Here is a 20,607-nt window from a genome sequence, read left to right as displayed (position 1 = left end):
GCCATTCCCTGCAATTCTCTCCAACTAACAATCAGGTTAAACAAACAAACAAACAAACAAACAAAACCCAAAAATATTGATTGGCATATATAGCAGAGGACTGCCTTGTCTGGCCTCAGTGGGAGAGGAGGTGACTAATCCTGTAGAGACGTAATGCCCCAGGGGAGGTGGGTATCGGGAGCACCCTTTCAGAGTTGAAGGGGGGGGGGAATAGGGGAAAAACTCTGGAAGGAGGGATGGGGGCAGCATTTGGTATGTAAATAAATAAAATAATAAAAAAATAAAAAAGCAAAAAAATAAAAAACCCAAAACATTGATTGCTTGATTAACCCATACATACATTTATTCCTTCATATATGTTTATAGAGTGGTACTATGTCCCAAGCCCTGCATAAGACTCTGAGATATACAGGTCAACTGGACATGCAAGCTGCTTGCTGTCATAAAGCTAGTAGAGACAGAAGCTTTACCACATTCTCCACGAAACACTCTTCCTGATCCAAATATCTCTTCAGTTTTTAAGAATATTTATTTGCATGAGTGTATATATGAGTTTGTGCATGTTTGCTGCCAGGTGTGTAAAAGCCAGAGGTCAAAGTCTGGTATCTTGTACTCGATCTTTTTTTTTTTTTTTTTGACAGACTCACTCACTGAACCTGAAACTTGCTGATTCAGCTATAACAGCTGGACAGCAAGACCCAGGGATCCTTTTGTTTCTGCCCCACAGCATAGGATTAGAAACATGGGCTTCCATGTCTATCTTTTTTATGTGATTGCTCATGATCAAGCCAAGGTCCTCATACCTGTGAGGCAAGTAATTGTTGGCTGAGCTTTCTGTTCAGCATTCCCCAAATATCGCTCTCACCCATTTAGATTAGATTCTTTTAAAAAAAAATTCCTCCAGTATCTGCTTTCTGATGCCCTCATTTGAGCTGTAGTCCTTGGCTCATATTAGCTACTATAGAGGAATTTTAATCCAGCAACATTGCTGCTTTGATCACATCCAAAGACTATATAGGTTTGCTGTGAGCTGGTTGGAATGCAGAGCTGTCCTTAGCACACACCTTTGATCCCTCTGGCTGGAATTATTTTGTACACCTTTAATCCCTAACAATGACATCTAATTGAGGTGATGAATCAGAGAAAGATTTGACAGAATGAGTCAGTGATAGGATATGCCCAACTCTCAGGAGAAAAGTTGTTTAAGAGCAGTGCAGGGAGAGTGAAAGAGTTCAGTTCAGTTCTTCAGTGAGTTGGGAGTTGAGTCATCTGGGAATTAATGAAGTGAGTGCAGTGTCGTGGAGTGGAGTTCGCTAATGAGCTCATGTAGTTCAGTGCAGGTCAGCAGAGGCAACTGAAGCCAGAGAGTAAGAAGGTGCTGTTTTTTAAAAAGCAAAATCCCAGACGTTTGATTTTACCAATAAAGACTTAGGAACCAGATGCTTAGGTGAAGGCCTCCTTGCTCACTGAGGCAGAGAAAGCACCCAGCTGACCTTCCTACTCTACAGATATCCCAGAGGGAAAAAGTCCCCTTTTTCTACACTATCTTAAATAACCATCAACTCAATGACCCTCCTTTCTACTTCCTGTGTTTTCTTTTGCTCACTCCCTGTCAAATGGTTGCTTACTCTGCCTCATGACCTAGGGTTGACTTTATTTAATCCTGTTTACAAAAGCTCTTGGATTAAAAATGTATGCTAGGGCTGAGCCACACCACAACAAGAAACAGCTTTTTCTAGTTCACAATCTGGGGGTTCACAATGTGATCAAATATCCTGCAAAAAGAAGGAGCCAGAAGATTAGAACAAATTGACAGAATTAGTTTGAGCCAAGCACAGCAATTCAATAGAAGCTAAGAGGAGCCAGACTGAATCAGTCAACTTCAAGAGGAGTTTAAGCTGAGTTGAGCCAGTCACCAAGAGTTCAGAAAGAACTAGAAAAAGGCAAGTTTATTCATCAGTAAGCCTCCAAGATGACTGTTACATCAGCCCCCCTCCCAATTACAGGTTACTTTGTGTTGCTTTCTATTATTCCATATGATTTTATCTTCCAATAGGATTGTGACTGTGCATCATCTTTTTATAGGTCTGGTGGTGTAGACCTGTGATCCTAATAACCAGGAGACTGAGGCAGGGTGGCTGCAAGTTCAAGGCTTGTTTGGGCTTTAGAGAGAGTCCAAAGCCAGCTTGAGCAATTGACACTGTCTCAAAATTTAAAATTTAATAAAGAAGGAAGGAGGAGGAGGAGGAGGAGGCTACAGCAGGCATGTAGTTTAGAGGTACAGCATTTGCTTAGCATGTATGAGGCCCTCAGTAGCAAACAAACAGAAAAACTTTTTTTTTTATTAGTCAATGTTGTTTTTTAAAAAGATGTAACAAGAGAGCAACTTAGCTAAATATGGTGGTACTAAAGCCAAGAAAATCATTAGACTCTTTTATTTATTATATGTAAGTACACTGTAGCTGTCTTCAGATACTCCAGAAGAGGGTATCAGATTTCGTAATGGATGGTTGTGAGCCACCATGTGGTTGCTGGGATTTGAACTTAGGACCTCCGGAAGAGCAGTCGGCGCTCTTAACCACTGAGCCATCCCGCCAGCCCCCTCATTAGACTCTTTTTAGTCTTTGTTTAATGTCTAACAGTCAGGCAGTCCTTGCCTCTTACCATAGCACAAGCACTTCTTGTGGGACCTGTGAATAGACACAGAACATCTGTGCCTCTTATACCTGAGCTGTTCAACATTTCATCTCCTTTTCTCCTAAGATCTGGACACAGAAGGGCTGGTGAGGTGGCTCAGTTAGCTAAGTGTTTCCTGGGAAAGCATAGGGGCCCAGGGTTGATTCTTCAGAACACATGTCTGAAGCACATACTGTGAGCCCAGTGTTGAGGAAGTAGAGACAGGTAGATCCCTGGGGCTAACTGGTTAGATAGTCTAGCCTAAAGTATCCCACAACATCTGATGTTCAGCACAGGCAAAGATAGACTAGGGAGGTGGGTACTGTCTGTGAATGTTGTTAGAAGAATCTGCCTAAAGTATTATTATTCAATACTTACAATTGAATTGGAAATTAAGATGTTAAGAAATTGCCAGTAACATTCTGACTGGGACAGTGGAACAAAGAGGAAGAGGAAAGTTGCTTCTGTGATTATCTGTCTGTCTGTCTATCTATCTATCTATCTATCTATCTATCTATCTATCTATCTATCTACTTTGAGGCATGGTCTCTCTTGTTATATGAATCAGGCTGGTCTTGAACTTGCCACCCTCCTACTTTAGCTCACTAGGGATTACACCATATACCACCCCGCCTGTGATTTTCTTTCTTTCTCATTTTGCAGTGCTAGGGGATTGAATCTGGTACATCAGACCCACTGAGCAAATACTTCACCACTGACCTACATCTTTAGTCTTCTTTTTACTTTTTCTTGTGAATCAGGGTGTCACTAAGTTGTCTAGGCCAGCTTTTGACTCACTCTGTAGCCCAGAAAGTCTTTGAACTTGTAATCTTCCTACCTCAGCCTGCCAAGTAGCTGAGATCCCGGGCCTGTACTACCAGGCCCTGCTCTGTGGTTTCCATTGCTCAGCTCTGCGCTGGACTGAACTGGGAGTGAAGGGGATGCAGTTGGGACGGTGTGGAGAGCTGAACTCATACTGACGCCACTAGAGAAACAAGCCGGCTGTCTGGCTAGGCCTCCTATAAATCAGGAGCTCTGCACCGCTGCTGGAAAATGCTTTCATTTTTCCAGCCTGGAAGAATGTGTGCAGGTAACAGAGGCTTCTTTAGAGAGTAGGCCAGCCCTACTGCAGGCAGGAAGCTGGCGAGACACCTGCTCCAGCCACCAACCCCTTGTGGCCCAGCAGCTTCTCTGGCCTTGCCTGGGTTCTGAGGCCACAGACTCAGCAAGTCCTATGCTGGGCCTTTCATTGTATATAGCAATCATCACCATGGCAACAAAGCAATGAGTTCTGAAATCATCTTTCTCTACTGCTAGACAGTAAGCTCAAGAAGAACAAGACTATCCATCAATCCCTTTCATCTTTGTGCCCAGCCTAGGTCTCAGAGAATGAATGAGCCAATAGATCCTTGTTACAACAGCCTTTTGGTGATGAAGGGAGAGATTCAGTGTTCATCTTCCAGCATGGTTCATGTACCTGGACTCTAGGGCATGTGGCAGAGCCAGCTTGGACTCTACTAGTCCAGCTATACTCATCACTAGGCTACCCTACAGTCTCAGAGAACAGTGCTACAGACCCAGAATCTGAGTGGCTTTCTCCCATCCACAGATGCAAACCTCCCCGCCACCTCTCCCATTCATTTCTTCTCCAAACCACCATTCAATGTTCCAGTCCAATCCACAGCTCTCAAAGTTGGCGCACATACAGCTCATGGGTTCATCACATCTAAAGCAAACCATACTGCTTGCACAGTCTAGTGACTACAATGCTGTTTGTTTCTTTGGTCTCATGGCTTCTTCTACCAGTATCTATCTATGCTTTGCAAAGGGCTGCATGGGCAACCCTCCAGAACCAAGTTTCCAGATTTGCTGAGATGTGTGAGATTTTAAATATTTGGTTCTGTTTGCCACATAAACACCCTCTGCTTTTCAGACATGGTGACCTATTTTTGGTTGAAAAAAAAATCTGGGGGGGGGGGGTACCTTACAGCTTATTGTCTTGTGTACCTTATGGTAGCCAACAGTCCCAGCTACATAATGGTTCTCAGTTAATAGAGCACAGATTATGAGCAAAGTAAGGTCCTGTATGTCTTTCTATGCATGCTCACAGAATGGTGGAAAAGAAATATTCTAGAGAACCACACCTGATCATCCAGTTCAGCCCCCAGAGGGTGCCCTGCTTAACCCTTTCTATTCCCCTCCTAAGAGTTAGGCACAAAGCACCATTGTCAACTTCTTTCTTTTGCAGGAGGGAAGTCGTTCAGCTTTTCCCAAACTAGCTGGGAGGCTATACGGAATCTTCCAAACTACACCCAGATGGAAACTGATCCCCTTTCTTAAACACAAGCTGCCCCTCTGCCCCGGTGCTGAGATCAGAGACCCAGCTGGGAAGTGCCCCCTTTGCAGGAAATCTCTCTAGAGACCTTTTTCTGGGCCTCCAGATGCAGGCAGATAAGGCTGTGGTTGGGAGGGAGACATGGAAACATCTGGCACTGAGAGTGACTAATAAAAACCTGGGTTCATTGCCCAGTCCCTGTGGTTACAGGGGAAAAAGTGGGAAGGGGATTTTTCAGGCCCCCCCATCTTTCCAGAAGAATGTTAGCTCATAGAGTCAAGGGACATAGATGGCCTTCTGGCTCTGCAGCATCTCTCTGTTGACAACTCAGGATGTCTTGGGCTGCCTACTGTCTTAGCGATGATACTGAGGCTCAGGGCATCCCTCAGAATAGGTACCATCCCATGGCATTTCTAGTCTGTCCTGCTTACTTTGTGTTACTATCATACCTAGTTTTATGTGGTGCTGGGGGGTCGAACCCTGGGCTTCATGCATGTTAGGCAAGCACTCTACCAACTGAGCTGTATCTCCAACCTCTTGTTTACTTTATTTTGGGGAAGGAGCCCTTAAGAACTGTGTAGAAAGGAAGGCATGAGATAAACACTGCAGACTCGCACATTTCCTGATCTAACAGGCCCCAGCAGAAGCCTTGTACAAGCATGTGATCTAAGAACTGGTACCAGCTGCAGGATTGCTCCGAAGGACATCTGGATTTGCCATCTCTCCTTATCTAATGCTTTTTCCAACCACCACAGACAGGAAACAAAGTGTCCTGGTTTAAGAGGTTCTGACGTCCTGAGAGGTTTGCTGGGGGCTCTGCTTTTTGGATTTAAAAATATCTGTATTGCACATGTCATTTTTTGCTCCCACCTACCTTATTTAAAAAAACAAAAACAAAAATGTTTTAATGATGGATCCATGATTCATTTGTCTCTAAATTCAGCCAATTAGATGTTTTGTAGTGTGATATCAGATGACCCAAGAAAGGTCAACCATTTTGGACACAGTCCCAAGTTTGTCTCCCTAAGACTAGAAATTCTCACCTTTAGCTACAGGGTCTGAAGCTAAGGATCTACAGCAAGCTGAGATGGTGTACTGTCTGTGTTGGAGAGGGGGATAGACACTCCCTCATGGGGCTTCTGTAGTAAAATCGTCATATAGTCTTTCATTGTCCCTGAGGATGTCTAGAGTGCACACAGGTGTTCAAGAAAACCAAAAGTGTAAGAGAAATTCTACCAAGTGCTCCAGGCTTAGTGACTCACGCCTCTGGAATCTTCCTCCCGACCATGAACTTTGGTCACCTACTTTTCCATAAGTATTTCATAGTCTACAAGGCTTGCTTTCATATTGAACATAACTGATTCCCCCTACTCCCCACAAGTACTGAGAACAACCTTGCCAATAACAGAGAGGCACAGTTACTATGGATACTGATGGTTCTATTGTTCTGGATAGTTCTGGCTGCAGTCATCAGGGCCCTTAGCATCAAATCTGTTGAGCTTTCCTTGGTAGAGTCTTTTTGTAAGTAAGGGGCTATTTTTCTTCCCCTGGAAAGAAATTCAGTATCAAGAAGTCCCAAAGGTGTCTCAAGCTGGCAGAGAAGTCTGGGAAAGACAATTAAGTAAAATATGCTTCAACATTTTCCTAACTTAACCCTAGCCCTAACCCTAACCCCGAGCCCTAACTCCTAGCCCAAACCCTAGTACTAGCCCTAGCCATAGCCATAGCCCTAGCCCTAGCCCTAGCCCTAGCCCTAGCCCTAGCTCTAGCCCTAGCCCTAACTCTAACCACCCAGTTCTTAGGGTTGGAGCTAGCAAACCCTAGCTCTCAAGGCATGCTTCTGACATTCATTGCTGAGGAACTCTCATCCAAACAGGTGCAGTTTTCTTCTGCTCCATTCTTGGGGCTATCTGGAGCCCTCTTGTGAAGATGCAAGCCTGTGGGGGTCATCTGTCATACTGAGATCTGTTCCTGACCTCCAGGCAATCAATGAGTCCATAAGGTCAATACCTAGCTTCAAAGTCAAGGTTGTGAGGGGCCCGAGAAGAGGCCAGGAGGGGCCTGAACACACAGCACACGTACTGTTCGCCATCATTTCTCTGCACATGTTGACACACACACCAGCAATGCCCATTTGGCTCGTAGATGCCTCTAACACGAAATGAATGTTCATCCACAGCTTCCAAGTGACAAGAGAGCTTAGAGTTTTGTAATCACATAGTCCTAGCCCCTTTCCCATTTGGAATCTGATTACAGTATTTCTGGCAGAGGGGCAGAGAGTTTCTGCTTGAACTCCTCCATCAATAAGAAGCTCACTACACACAGAGGAAGATGGGTCTGGGGGCAGGGGACTGCCTCAGCGCAAGCTTGCATCCCGCCCGTCACCTGCCTCTCTGCCTTAGCTTTCTCTGGGAGTTGGAACAAACTGCAAACATTTGTCTCCATGGTAGCACTCTAAATATTTGAAAAGAACTGACAGAGCCTCCCCCAGTATCTCTTCTTGACAGAAAAGTCTTCATTCCCTCCTAGGATATGGCTTCCAGACATGTCTTTTGGCCCCTGCTGTGGGTGACCTGGTTAAGAGATGGACCCAGAACTGAGCCAGTGAGTTCAGTCACACAGTGCTAGCAGGGATTAAAAAAATCAGTGCCTTTCATTCATTCCCCCATGACTGCATTCTTGCGCCTGATTTCTTCTACCTAGATATTGGATTGTCCAGTCAAAGTCCCTTTGACCCCAAACCAAAACACACCTTACATTTTAAGCAGATAGCTGTCACATTTGGGACCTATTATTGCACTCTTCCTAATTCTTCACCTCGTATACTCCAGTGATCCCTCCTAGTTTGATATCTTTCAGTATTTCTTCAGTCCACATTTTTGTTTCCAGGCAGATTCTCCATGCTTCAATACAGATAGGAACAGAGACCCAGGGCACATCACTGGAGACCTCATTCGCTGTGCTCAGACAAAATTAGTCACCAGCCCTCCAGGGAATCCTGAGCGTCCAGCAATACCATCTAACTGCATATCCATCAAAGCTATGGCTCACTCTCTCACCCACAATGATTTAATAGGGGCCATTTCTTTAGCAAAGAGGAATGCTTCCATGACTTCAGCTACTGACACGAGGCATTTTGGAGTAACTTCCCAGCATCCCACAAACATCCTGTGTAGGTGGTCTGGGCGGCTCCTTGTCAGACCAGAGCTACACGTAAGCCTGAGCTTTAACCATGAAACCCAGCATGTAGGAATCTTCTTGCAACTCCAGTGTTCTCCTTAGGCCTTTTGAATCTAGGGCTAACATGACCTACTTTCAGTGGGCATGGAAGGGAGGTCCCGGAGGACAGCTCACTGACTGAGGGTTCATTCCTGTGTGTCTGTGGCTAGGGCAGGTAGGCTCCCCCTGGCTTGTGTCACCAAACTGGTCTGCATGACAGGAGACCATTTAGGAAAGCATGCAGTTCAAAAGCCATGCCCATCATCTAGCCTGCCATAGTAGATGTCTGCTCTGTAGCCCTCTGGGTGACTGCAAATTCACCAGGATCTGTGCCCTTGGCTTCGGCACGATGCTCCAGTGTCCCTCGTGACACATGCTTTGTCTATCCAGCAACTGAGGACTGTGTTTTCTTTCTCGTGGGAGTCCTCAGATCACGATGGATGTGGTTTCCTCCAACAAATGTCAGAGCAGAGCACTACGCTTGCTCGTCTGCACTTCCAGAATAAGGATGTTCTTCCCAGCATTTTTGCCCCAGATTGACTAAATCTCTTCCATTTCAGTGGGGTTCTGCTTTCTATGTAACATGGTTCTCGGATGAGGATGCAGGTCAGTTGGCTAACATGTGTGAATCCCTAGGAGCTCACTTAACATCTACCTATGGAAGGGCTGCTCACAGGGTTCCCTTTCCAGGATTATCTGTTCCTGTTGTTATTATTTGGCTAGTAGCAAATGAATCTTGCTCTCTCATAACCCCAAACTGGCTGACATTTTGGCCTGTTCCTTTCTATTTGCACCATTAACATCTTCTTAGCTACAAAGCCTGGACCTCTATTCTCTCAACACTCCAAGTGGATAGTCCTGAGCTTCTAGTTGAACACGAGACCACTGATGATGCCATCAAGAAGCTGAATGTCTGCCGAGGCAGGCCAGTGCCACAAAAGGATGTCTGCTCTGTGTGCTTCTCTTTACGGTATAGTTTCATCTTGACTTTGGGTTCTTCTCTGCCTGAGGGGACAATAATCGCTGGTATGTGTTTCTAGGGAGAAGGAAATGCGGAAGTTGGAATCTGTTCACATGTGGTACCTAGAGCTCTGTATGTTAGATGCAACCGTGATTACGATGTAGCACCTACCCTATAGGAGCTTCTGGTCTCATCAGAGAGTAGAGACATGTACAAATGGGTGCTTTTTCCTATGGGGGATATAGAGTGGGCATGGAAAGTCCTGGGACACAAGCCCACACTCCTCAGTGTCAGTTCCATGGAAAAACCAAAGCTTGGTTAGTGGTATGTAGTCCCTGAATTGCATCGATTCCATGGTGCTCTCATTGTCGTGAATGAGTGAGGATGTTTGAAGATGATGACTAGCAAGTGGCCTGATGCTCCAGCCGAGGGAAAGATGGGAACTCATTCCATGCTCCACGCAGACTGGACCCAATTCCAGCCTGTTCTGTGTGCTCTGGGGTCACAGGAGACAGGAGCAGGGCAGTGGGGAGTCATGGAAAGATAACAACTAGGGCATAGTCTGGGGACATCTGGAGCCTAGATGGGGGCAGTTTGAAGTCTTTTTTCAAAAGCAAATTCAGAGGCTACAGAGATGGTTCAGCAGTTAAGAGCACTAGTTGCTCTTCCAGAAGACTAGGTCAGGTCCTGCACCTACATGGTAACTCACAACCATCTGTAACTCCAGTTCCAGGAGTTCCAATGCTCTCTTCTGGCCTCCTTGAGCACACATGTGGTACACAGACATATGTATGGGCAAAACATCCATCCACATAATGGTATCCATTCTCTAGAAATCCTTCAACTTGCCTGTGCATCAAACCTAGCTGATATGAATCCCCATCTATATCCAGTACTCAACAAACAGGTAAGACATACTATACACAGGGAAAAGAAAACACATTCAAGTGAAGATGCTATTGAAGGCACGTGGAGGTTGAGTATTCTCAGATTCTGGGCTCCATACTCATAAGAGTGTAAAAAGAAGACCGCATTGCACTTACCTCTATTTGGTTGATCAACGAATTGTCAAATTTGAAGCCAGGAATTCTTTTCTCACTACACACCACTCCAACGTCTTCAGTGTGCTTGCAGTCAGTGACACCCCAGCCATTGGAGGAGCAAGATGCCAGGGTCGACTCTTTGCCAGTACAGTAGATATTGTCCAACCAGATGGGGCCTGCACAGCACGGAAGAGAGAAAGTAAGCATCCTGTCAATGCAGATCCAGGTGGCAGGGGCCCCAGTGCCTCACATGGAATTCCCCTGAATTTTGACAGGTGTGTGTAGCTATCAGTTAGTTTTTATTGCATGAGGTTGTCCATCTCACTGTAGATCACTGGAGTTTCCTTGCCTGGACAGGCAGCTGGTGTGATCAGAAGGTGTGGTAGTTTGAGTACACTTAGGACAGAAATTATGTTTAATCCTGGAAGTTGTGTGGTGCATCAGTTGCCTTTCTCAATGCTGTGATAAACACCTGGCAGAGGCAACTTAAGAGAAGAAGGGTTTATTTTGGCTGACGGTTTACAAAGGGATACAGTCGATCATGGTGGGAAGGCATGACATCAGGAAGTGGGGTGGCTGGTCATGCTGTGTCCCCCAGTCAGGAAGCAGGGGGAGGTGAATTCTGCTGCTTAGCTGGCTTCCTTGTTTTTCTCCTTTTTATTCAGTTTGGGGTCCCAGATGGTGCCACTCACATTCAGGGTGGGTCTTCCTTCCTTAGTTAATTCTCTGTGTAAACATCTAGAGAGGCATGCTCAGAGCTAAGTCTCCTAGGGGATTTCAAATCAAGTCGTCTTGACAGTCAAGTTTTATTATTATTATTATTATTATTATTATTATTATTATTATTATTATTGGCTTTTTTTCGAGACAGGGTTTCTCTGTGTAGCCCTGGCTGTCCTGGAACTCACTCTGTAGACCAGGCTGGCCTCCAACTCAGAAATCTGCCTGTCTCTGCCTCCCAAGTGCTAGGATTAAAGGCGTGCGCCACCACCGCCCAGCTTAATTATTGTTATTATCATATATATGTGCATGATGTGTGTGTGGCATTGGCCACATTCTAGGGTGAAAAAGTGTGAAGACCGGAGAGCAATTCTGTAGAGTTGCATCTTTTCTTCCATGTTTCTGTGAGCCCCAGGTGTCCGATTCTGGTGGCCTTGCATGGCAAGCACCTTTACCCACTGAGCCGTCTCACCCATCTGGCAATGACGTTTTGCCACTATGGGTGGCACTGCAGAAGAACAGGGGCTCTTGTGGGGAGTAAAGGAGCCCTGTGCGAATGCCTAGGGTGCTGCCTAACTTACTTTTCTAGTGCTGTGGTAAAACATTGTGACCAAGGCAACTCATAAGCGAAAGTGTTTCCTTTGGGACTCATGGATCCCGAGGGTTATAGTTTATGGCCTTCAGGTCAGGAGCATGGCAGCAGACAGGCAGGCAAGATGCTGGAGTAGTAGCTGAGGGATCACATTTTGAGACACAAAGCACTAGGCAGACAGTTAACTGGGAGTGGCATGTGCTCTTGAAACCTCAAAGCCTGCCCTTCATGAAACGTCTCTGCCAACCAGGCTGCACCTCCTAATCCTTCTCAAACAATTTCTTCTCAAACAGTTCCACCAACTGAGGACCAAGCATTCAAATATATGAGTGTGTGGGAGGCAGGGGGCAAACCACCACAGGAGAGCTGAAGCATTGAGTGAATATGTATTATTGACAAGGACTATGGGCTAGACTCAGAGGAATTGTCTCTGTGTGGATACTAACAGTATAAGCAAAATCTAGTGACTACAGCTTCTCTTAGATAACTGCAACATGAGACTGACTGCTCCTCCTACCGAGGCTATCTAACCCCTCCCACTGGGTTGTACATAGCAGAGGCTGATGCTATGGATTATTGTAGTTGCTGCTGCTCCACCAGAATAGGCACAGCACACCCAATCCCAGCTTCCCTATATGTGTGTCTATGTGTCTTCTGTCCTTCCTTCCTTCCTTCCTTCCTTCCTTCCTTCCTTCCTTCCTTCCTTCCCTTCCCTTCCCTTCCTGTCGCAGTCAGATTTCCAGGACCATGCCATGCAGGATCCAGTCCAAACCTGGGTTTGAATTCTGGTTCGGTTTCTTTTAGCTTTGAAACACAGGCCAAAGTCCCTTTCCTATCAGCAAGATGGAGACACCCTCATGAGCTGCAGAGGTCTGGGTTGACTAGAGATCGTTCATTGCTGCTCTAGAGTGTCTCGAAAATGGAAACAATGACAAGAATGTGGGCTCTAGTTATACCCACAGCACAAGTCAGCCTCACCGGCCTCTGCATGTGGAGCAGTTGTAGATGTAGCCACTCAGGGAAAAGTTCATCGAGGGTTTGCTGGGTTTTGAGCACATCCACCTGCATCACCACATTGATCTTGGGGAGACCCAGGTGACACTATTGCTCTCTCCTCACAGACACAGAGCCTGACTCAGATGGCTCAGTCTCTGGGCACCAAGCCATCCATGAGCCCAGAAACCTATGAGTCACTTCTCCAGTTAGTGCTTTCTCAATTCTTTTTTCACCATGTCTGAGTAGAGACAGGCCATTCCATCACAGCCATCATTACATACTCAGCAAAGTCAGTGCAGAACGGAGGCTCACCTCTGGTCCTTTCAGCTTGCTTGCATTAGCAGAAAATTCTATATGCAAAGCTCTAGGGGGTTAACCAAGAGGGGCCATCTCATTCCATAGGGGTGGTGGTGTGGCTTGAGTGGGAGATATTCCCCTACGGGCTCTTATGTTGGAATGCTTGGTCCTCAGCTAGAGGCACTGCTTTAGAAGGTTGGGAAACGTTTTGGAGGTGGAGCCTTGATGGAAGGAAGTGAGTCACTAGGGGAGGGCCTTAACAGTTTATAGTGTGACCACTTCCCGTCTGTTCCCTGCTTTCTGTTTATGACGATGTGACAGGATAAGGCAGATTGGTGGTGCATGCTTTCAATCCCAGTGCTTGGATGGCAAAGGCAGAGAGATCTCTGTGAGTCTGGGGCCAGTCTGGTCTACATAGCATGTTCCAGGGCAGCTAGGGTTATATTGTCTCCAGAACAAATAACAAAGGCAAGGACAAGACATGATGAGGAGTCCTGGGTTATAGACGCCTGCTATGTAGAGCCACTAGGATGGACTATGTGTACCCAAACTGTGAGCCAATATAACTCTTCTTCTCTTAGGATGCTTCTTGACAGATATTTGGTCATAGCAATAAGGAAACTATCTACTGCAGGGAGCTCCTGTCAAAAACACAGGAAATAGCAAATGTACTGGTACCGGTGAGGATGTGGAGAAACTGAAGCCCTGTGTGTCAACGGTACTGATGATGCAGGAAACAGTGTGGTGTTCTTAAAAACTTGTTTTTTTTTTTTATTTGTTTAGTTTGTCGAGGTGGGGGTGGTGCTAGGGATAGGACTCTAGGCCGTGTACATAATAGACAACTGCTCTATCACCGAATTATGTCCTCAACTCCCAGACTTTAAAGCTATCACATCATTTTGAATTCCAAAACTGGAGCCAGGTGTGGTAGGTGGCACATAGCTGTAATTATAGTTTGTAAGGAGACTGAGGGAAGAGTATCACACGTTTAAGGCCAAATCTGGCCACACAATGAGGTCTAGCTCAACCTGGACAGCTTATTAAGACCCTGTCTTGAAATTTAAAAGAAAACAATTACAGGTGTACTCTGACCCATGTCTGTAATCATAGCACTCAAAAGACTAAGACAAGACTTCCTGGAGTTTGAGGCTAGATTGGGCTACACAGTTCTGTACTAGCCTGGACTACAGAGGGAGAGCTTGTTATACACATGCGCGCGTGCACACACACACACACACACACACACACACACAAACACACACACGGCTGTGGGTGTAGCTCAGTGGCTGAATGCTTACCTAGTATCTACAAGGACCCAGAATGAGAAAGGAAGGAAAGAAAGGAGGGCGAGGGAGGAACAGACATTGAAACCCAGGCTTTGGGGAATGTGTTTACACACCCAAGCTCACAGCAGCACAATTCATAACTGACATGTCTTGACAAACTGCATACATATAAGGCAAAACTGTAGAAGGGAAAATTCTGACACATACTTCAACATCCAACCTTGAGGACATTCTGCTAAGTGGGAAAAGCTGGTCACTAAAGGCCAAATATGGGATGATTCCTACCTAGAGCTGTCAAACTCTGAGAAACAGAGCAGAACGGGAATTGCCAGGGGCTGTAAGGACTGGAAGATTATTTAACGTGTCTGGACCATTTGTTTTGCAAGAATGCTCTGGAAATTAGTTGCCTCCAAAATGAAAAACATACTTAACACTACTGAACTGTATATGTATGGTTAAGATGTAAGTTTTCATACACATCTTTCACTGCAATGAAAAATAAAGACCTAAGAAAGATGCCAGGTGGCTTTCCAATAGTGATTTTATACTTGTGTGTACATGTCTATGTGTGCACAGATGTGTATATGTAGTGTATTTACGAAGACAAGTGTAAGATTGCCCACATGTGTGCATATACACGAGTGGAGGCCAGAGCCTGGCATACCATACCTTCTTCTATTGATCTGTACCTTATTTTTTGCAATAGGGTCACTGTTCAGCTTCCCTGAACCTGAAGTTCATCAATTCAGCCAGGATGGTTGGTCCAACAGCTTCATGGATGGGGCTGTCTTCTCTCCCCAACGCACAGGTATTATATAAGTACAGCTTTCATGTTAACTTTTATGTGGATGCTAGGAATTCAAACTCGGGTCCTCATAGTTACACTGTAATCACTCTGCTCCCTGAGCCACTATAAAACCAAACCAAAACCAAACCAAACCAAACCAAACCAAACCAAACCAAACCAAACCAAACCAGGCCTGTCATTTTTCCACTCGTCTTTTTACAGCCCTACAGAAGAGCAGACCTACAAACCTATACTTGAGTTCTATCTGCCACAGGCTTGGGTGATCTGTAACTCAGTCAACTACTGACACAAACCTCGTCCTCATTTCCAAAGTCAAAGCGATGTCCAAGCAGACAGACTGCCACAAAGACTCAACAAGGTAATGAATAGGACCAGGGACTTAGTCGACCTTCTTTTCCTTCTTGTAAGTAAAAACCAAACAAAACAAAAAAACCCCAATGTATTCTATGGTTTCCACAGTGAGACAGGGAGGTGATCAAGGCACTCCCATCATAGAGATTAGAAAATTGCTGTGTGAAGCTAAGGTTCTTCAAGGCCAAGGAGGACACGGGGCCAGTCTCCTGACTCGCAAGCCTGGCTACAACGTGCATACTCTGATGCCTGGCTAGTTGCAGCTCAAAGGGGAGAGCTTTGGACTCATTGTGGGAACAATGAGTTGATTGAAAACATCTGGACTGGGTTTTCCAACCACTTTCCCAATCTGGGCTAGTTTCCAAGCCGTCAGGCTCCACTGCAATGCATGCTTGCTAGTAGACGGCTGTTTCTACAGCAAGCTCATATTTGTTTTACTGCGTACTAGCAACGGAAGGGCCCCTCCATCTTGCCAGTGAGGCTTCTTCCCCAGCACATTCTGAGCTGAGCTGCTGAAGGGCAGATTGCAAAAAGAGGCAGTGCCCTTACTCCACTGGTAGCCAAGGAAGCCACCCTTACATTGGCGAGGAAGACCACCACAAACTGTTTCCCACCTAGGGTCTAATCATCACACGAAATAATGGGTTTCAGCCTGGCATGGTGACACATTCCTGGAACCCCAGCACTGGGGAGGCGGATGCAGGAGGATCGGCCATGAATTTGAGGCCAGTTGGAGATACCTAGCAATAACCAGTCTCAAAGAGAGAGTTCGTCATGAACCACTTGATATTATTCACCCCCCACTATCTTCTTCTGCCCAATTGTTCTACTGATCCCCTCCTCTTCCTAACTAGTCTCCCCTCTGCTTTCAAGTCCTTTGTTGGTGGTGGTTGGTTGGCTGGTTTGTTTCTTTTTGTTTTGTTTTCAAGACAGGGTATCTCTGTGTGACCCTGACTGTCCTGGAATTCACTATATAGACCAAGCTAGTCTCAAACTCAGAGATTCACCTACCTCTGCCTCCGAGTGCTGGGATTAAAGGTGTGCACTACCACCTACAGCATGTCCTTTTAAAGTCTAGATTTCATGTATGAGAGAAAACGTGGTATTTTTCTGGATAGCCCTGGCTTGCTTCACTTCATATGACAGTCTCCAGTTCTATCTGTTTCCCCCCAAAATGACTTGATTTTGTTTTTGTGATGGCTGATTAATGTTACATTGTGTGGATATGCACTTCCCTTATTCAGTTATCTTGTTCGTTTGTTTTTATTATTGTTCTTTTCAAGACAGGATCTATCTATCTATCTATCTATCTATCTATCTATCTAGTCCTGGCTGTCCTGGAACTCCCTTTTTAGAGCAGCTTGGCCTCAAACTCTCAGATATCTGTCTGGGAGTTCCCTCCCAAGTGCTGGGATGAAAGGAGTACACACTGTGTTCAGCTTTCAGTCATCTCTTTATGGGCGATCACTTGGCTACTGTGAAAATGCAGAGCATTTCTTTAAAGTTCTTTAAAGCAACTGCAGGGGACAGAAGAGGGTGTGATATCCGCACTGTGTCATACTGTGGGCACTGTTATCCAACAAAACTAAACTTCCCTGTACTTTTTCAGCTCCCTTCTGGTAAGCTTGCTCTCTGCTGTGCTTGGCCATGGTACCTTCTCTTGGATAGAGGATATACAAACCTACACTTTTCTTAAGACAGTATCACCATCCTTGGGTCGCTATTTGATCTGGTTTCATGTCAATACTTTCTACAATATATCTATTACCCATCAGCTAGATTGTCCTGAGTCCAACACACCTTGCTTCCATGTCTGTATGTGGGAATGTGAGAGAGTTCTAGGCACCTAGGGGACATATGCATGCTAGGAAAGTGGTACTTGGGACATAAGATTAGGTTCATATTTGGGACACAAAAAAGCCATTCAATCAGAAACAAAATTATGTTTTACTCTTTCCACTCACAGGAACCCCTCTCCGATGAAAGAAGTGTGTAGGCAAATTAGCAGACGCACTGGAAGAGCTTGCATGAACCTGGGCTGGAAGCTCAGCCCTTGGTCTGACCAAGGCAATGAAGTTTCCCAAGTCAGAACGTGCAGGGTCCTTGGCCTTGCCAGTGTCAGTACAACTGGGTGGAGGGTCCCCACCCTGTTTCAGGTTGCCATGAAAGCTCATCAGAGGTTATGAAAAAGGTCAGCTGCCCTATTTAGAGCTCTCTGAACGGCCCCTGACTTGCTGGGCTCTGAGAGGCTTTGGGAGTTGAGACCTGCTTACAGGTTAGGCTGAAAAAATCCACGGGATTCCTGATGATTGCCCTATTTTTATCATGACAGCATGAGCCTCAGAGGTGTCTGGAGACTCCAGGAGGGCAGTCTAGTATGGGTTAGCTACATCGTTCCCAGTCCATCCACAGAGCCTGACTCCACTGAGCACTACTCTGCTGACATCATACCACAGACGGTTCCATCAACTGTTCACTGTATGTTTTCCACGCCAAAACACATCAGACAGCTCAGCACCGAGTGCACACTGTGTACTCAGTGCAACGACAACATTTCCACTGCAGCTCATGAAACTTAAATACATTTATATTTAGACGTTCTCCCATGGTGCAAACTAGGGCTACTCTATATACAGATGGCTGAAGTCTCTGTGTATGTGTGTGTGTGTGTACAAGAGTGTGCACATGAGTTTGTATGTGTGTGACTGTGCATCCATGTGCATGTGGAGATCAGAGGATACCACCCAGGTGTTGCTCTTCGGTGCTGACTACCTGACTTTTTTTTTTTTTTTTAGACAGGTTTTCTCACTGGCTTGAGACTCTCTGAGCTGGTCTCTGCCTCCCTAGTGCTGGGATTCTAGGTACATCCCACCATGCTCAGCCACTGCCTTCTCTTTGTGTGTGTGTGTGTGTGTGTGGTCATGAATGCGTGATTGTATGTTGCATGCATCCATGGAGGGCAGGCAGCTAGGGGTCAAACTCCAGTCTTCATAAGCTCTTTATTGACTGGGCTGTCTTCTCATCTCTTAGCGTAAGTCTTGAATCCCTTGGCATCTCAGTGGTCCGTTGTCTGGTATTTATTTCTCTCCTTCCTTTCCGTAAACTGCAGCTTTTATAACACTCGGTGTTTTCAGTGTCTACATGAATGAACTTTAGAAGTTCAGTACTGGGTCACCGCATGTTCTCTCTCTAGAGACCTTCTTACCCTTGGCTCCAGCTGTTCTTCAAGCTCACACTTAGTCCTGGCTGTAATCGATACTTGTATCCTTCTCAATCTCCATCCCAACCATCATGTTCTGCAGCCAAATCTACCCCTCTACCCCCATCTCATTGGTTAAAGTAGTTTTGCAGGATTGATCCCTCCTCCTTGTCTCTCTCCCTTGTGTAGCACAGACTCTGTAGACCATCGTCTTATTAGCTGTCTTTCAAGTCTCCTCCTCTCTCCTGAACCCTTGGGCCCTTGTCGTCCTTCTATAGCAAAGCTCTACCCAAGAAGCCCACCTGTCCTGCCACCCCATGCTGGCTCCTATGGGGGAAGATCCACAAATTCCTCCTCTGATGATAGATTTGTTACCAATTTGGTTATAAGAAATAAAGCTGTCACTGGGTAAAAGCCACCATCACTGGAGAGTATTTACCCTAAAATTTTGAGGCTACAATGATCTGGAATGGAGAATATAAATCTGACGTCAGCCCTAGATCACTTGGATGGAATAAACAGAGATGTGGACATATGGAAGAACACTGGAAGTTTAGTCAGATGCAGGAAGCGGTTCTAAAGGCCCCCAGCTAATTGGTCTTGGCTGCCTTGGCTCTCATTGCTGCCAAGTAACCCAGAGCACGCTTTGGGAGCACGTGACTCTAAGCATGGGGTGTTAGGCCAGTTCTTCCATCAAGGAGCGTCCTATTGTCTGGAGCTGACGTGTGCAGGAAACGGGACACCTTTCTTCCTATCATTTCTAGAATAGTGAAAGAAGGGTTGAAGCATTAGCATATCTATCTTGTCTATCCACTGTGCCCTTGACCCAGATTCAGTCACACCCAGAACTCTGAGATCTGGGTTGGGCCAGAAACATTCTGTATTTTGACTCAGGAGAATTTCGTGCAGTTATCAGCAGTCAAGGGATTGTGGACAGCTCACTCTAGCCTAACAGTCTGAGTCCTGCCAAGGCCTGTGGGCAGCTCAGCTGAGAAGCAGCTGAGGTTGATGTGCAGCTCGTGTGTGTGTGTGTGTGTGTGTGTGTGTGTGTGTGTGTGTGTAAGCATGTGGATGTCAGAGGTTGGTTCAGGTATCTCCTTCCACTTTATGCTTTTGAGACAGAGTCTCTCACTGAACCCGCTGCTCACCAGTTGGCTAGTCTGGCTGACCAGTAAGCTCCAGGAATCCTCTTGTCTCCACATTCTTAGCACTGAGGCTTCAGGTCCTTGCCACCATGCCCAGCTTTCATGTAGGCGCCAGATAGCCAAACTGAGGTCTTCATGCTTGCAGAGCAAAGTCTTCAACCAGAGCCACCTCCTAGCCCCAAGAAGAACAGCTGTCTGCAAAGCTACCTTTACCCACACCTGCATGTCCAACCAGGGACAAAGACTCTGGGAACACACTAGTTCTTGAAGAATCTATCATCCAACCAGGTGCTGTTGGCACACACCTTCAGCCCCAGCATTCAGGAGACGGAGGCAGGTGGATCTGAGTTCATGACCAGCCTAATCTTACAGAGTGTATTCTAGGAAAACCAAGGCTATACGGAGAAACCCTGTCTCAATCAATCAATCAATCAAATAAAAAAGAATGAAAGAAACAAAAAGCCTAGCTGGATAACATCTGAGGAACACTGCTGGATGCCATAAACACAAACCAGTGCAAGAACATAAGCACATGTACGAGCATGTGTGTACACACACATAAAAACACATATAAAAACACACATGCCACTTGGGAGGCAGAGGCAGGCAGATTTCTGAGTTCGAGGCCAGCCTGGTCTACAAAGTGAGTTCCAGGACAGCCAGGGCTACAGAGAAACCCTGTCTCGGAAAACAAAAAAACAAACGAACAAACAAAAAACAAAAACAAGCAAACAAACAAAACAACAACAACAACAACAAAAACACACATGCACACACACACAGACACAATAATAATAGTAAATAACAATAGTAGTGGTAGATAATAATGATCTTCATGTGGGTAGAACTCTAGCCTGTGGAGCACTTTTGAGAAACTGTGAAATCCGCATTTGGAAGAAGAAATCTGGATAGTAATAGGGAGTGTGGCTTAGTGAGGTGGGCACAGACTAATCTCACCTACTGTCTGAGGTTACCAACC

At 45.7% G+C, this 20,607-nt stretch overlaps 1 protein-coding gene and 1 long non-coding RNA gene across 8 annotated transcripts in view; one reads left to right on the top strand and one right to left on the bottom strand.

Annotated features, from left to right (window-relative positions):
- The window catches only part of Loxl2 (lysyl oxidase-like 2), an 87,143-nt gene that overhangs the window by 40,729 nt on the left and 25,807 nt on the right, over positions 1-20,607 (bottom strand). For all 5 annotated transcript variants that reach the window (XM_006519745.2, XM_006519744.3, XM_006519747.2 and 2 more), the window contains exon 3: positions 10,235-10,410. In XM_006519745.2, the coding sequence (XP_006519808.1) occupies positions 10,235-10,410 (176 nt within the window). The remainder of the gene's footprint in view (positions 1-10,234; positions 10,411-20,607) is intronic.
- Gm27177 overlaps positions 14,636-20,607 on the top strand; it is a 58,931-nt gene continuing 52,959 nt past the window's right edge. Inside the window, exons 1-3 of one of the 3 annotated variants that reach the window (XR_383549.3) lie at positions 14,636-14,933; positions 15,135-15,291; positions 17,251-17,885. This is a non-coding gene — a long non-coding RNA (predicted gene 27177). Of the gene's footprint in view, positions 14,934-15,134; positions 15,292-17,250; positions 17,886-20,607 lie in introns of those variants that run through there. The other 2 variants (XR_874767.2, XR_874768.3) reach the window with 2 other exon arrangements.

The sequence above is a fragment of the Mus musculus genome, chromosome 14 (assembly GCF_000001635.26).
Source record: "Mus musculus strain C57BL/6J chromosome 14, GRCm38.p6 C57BL/6J".
Classification (NCBI taxonomy): Eukaryota; Metazoa; Chordata; class Mammalia; order Rodentia; family Muridae; genus Mus; species Mus musculus.
The sequence above is the reverse complement of the archived record's forward strand: the minus strand, read 5'-3'. Positions and strand labels throughout refer to the sequence as shown.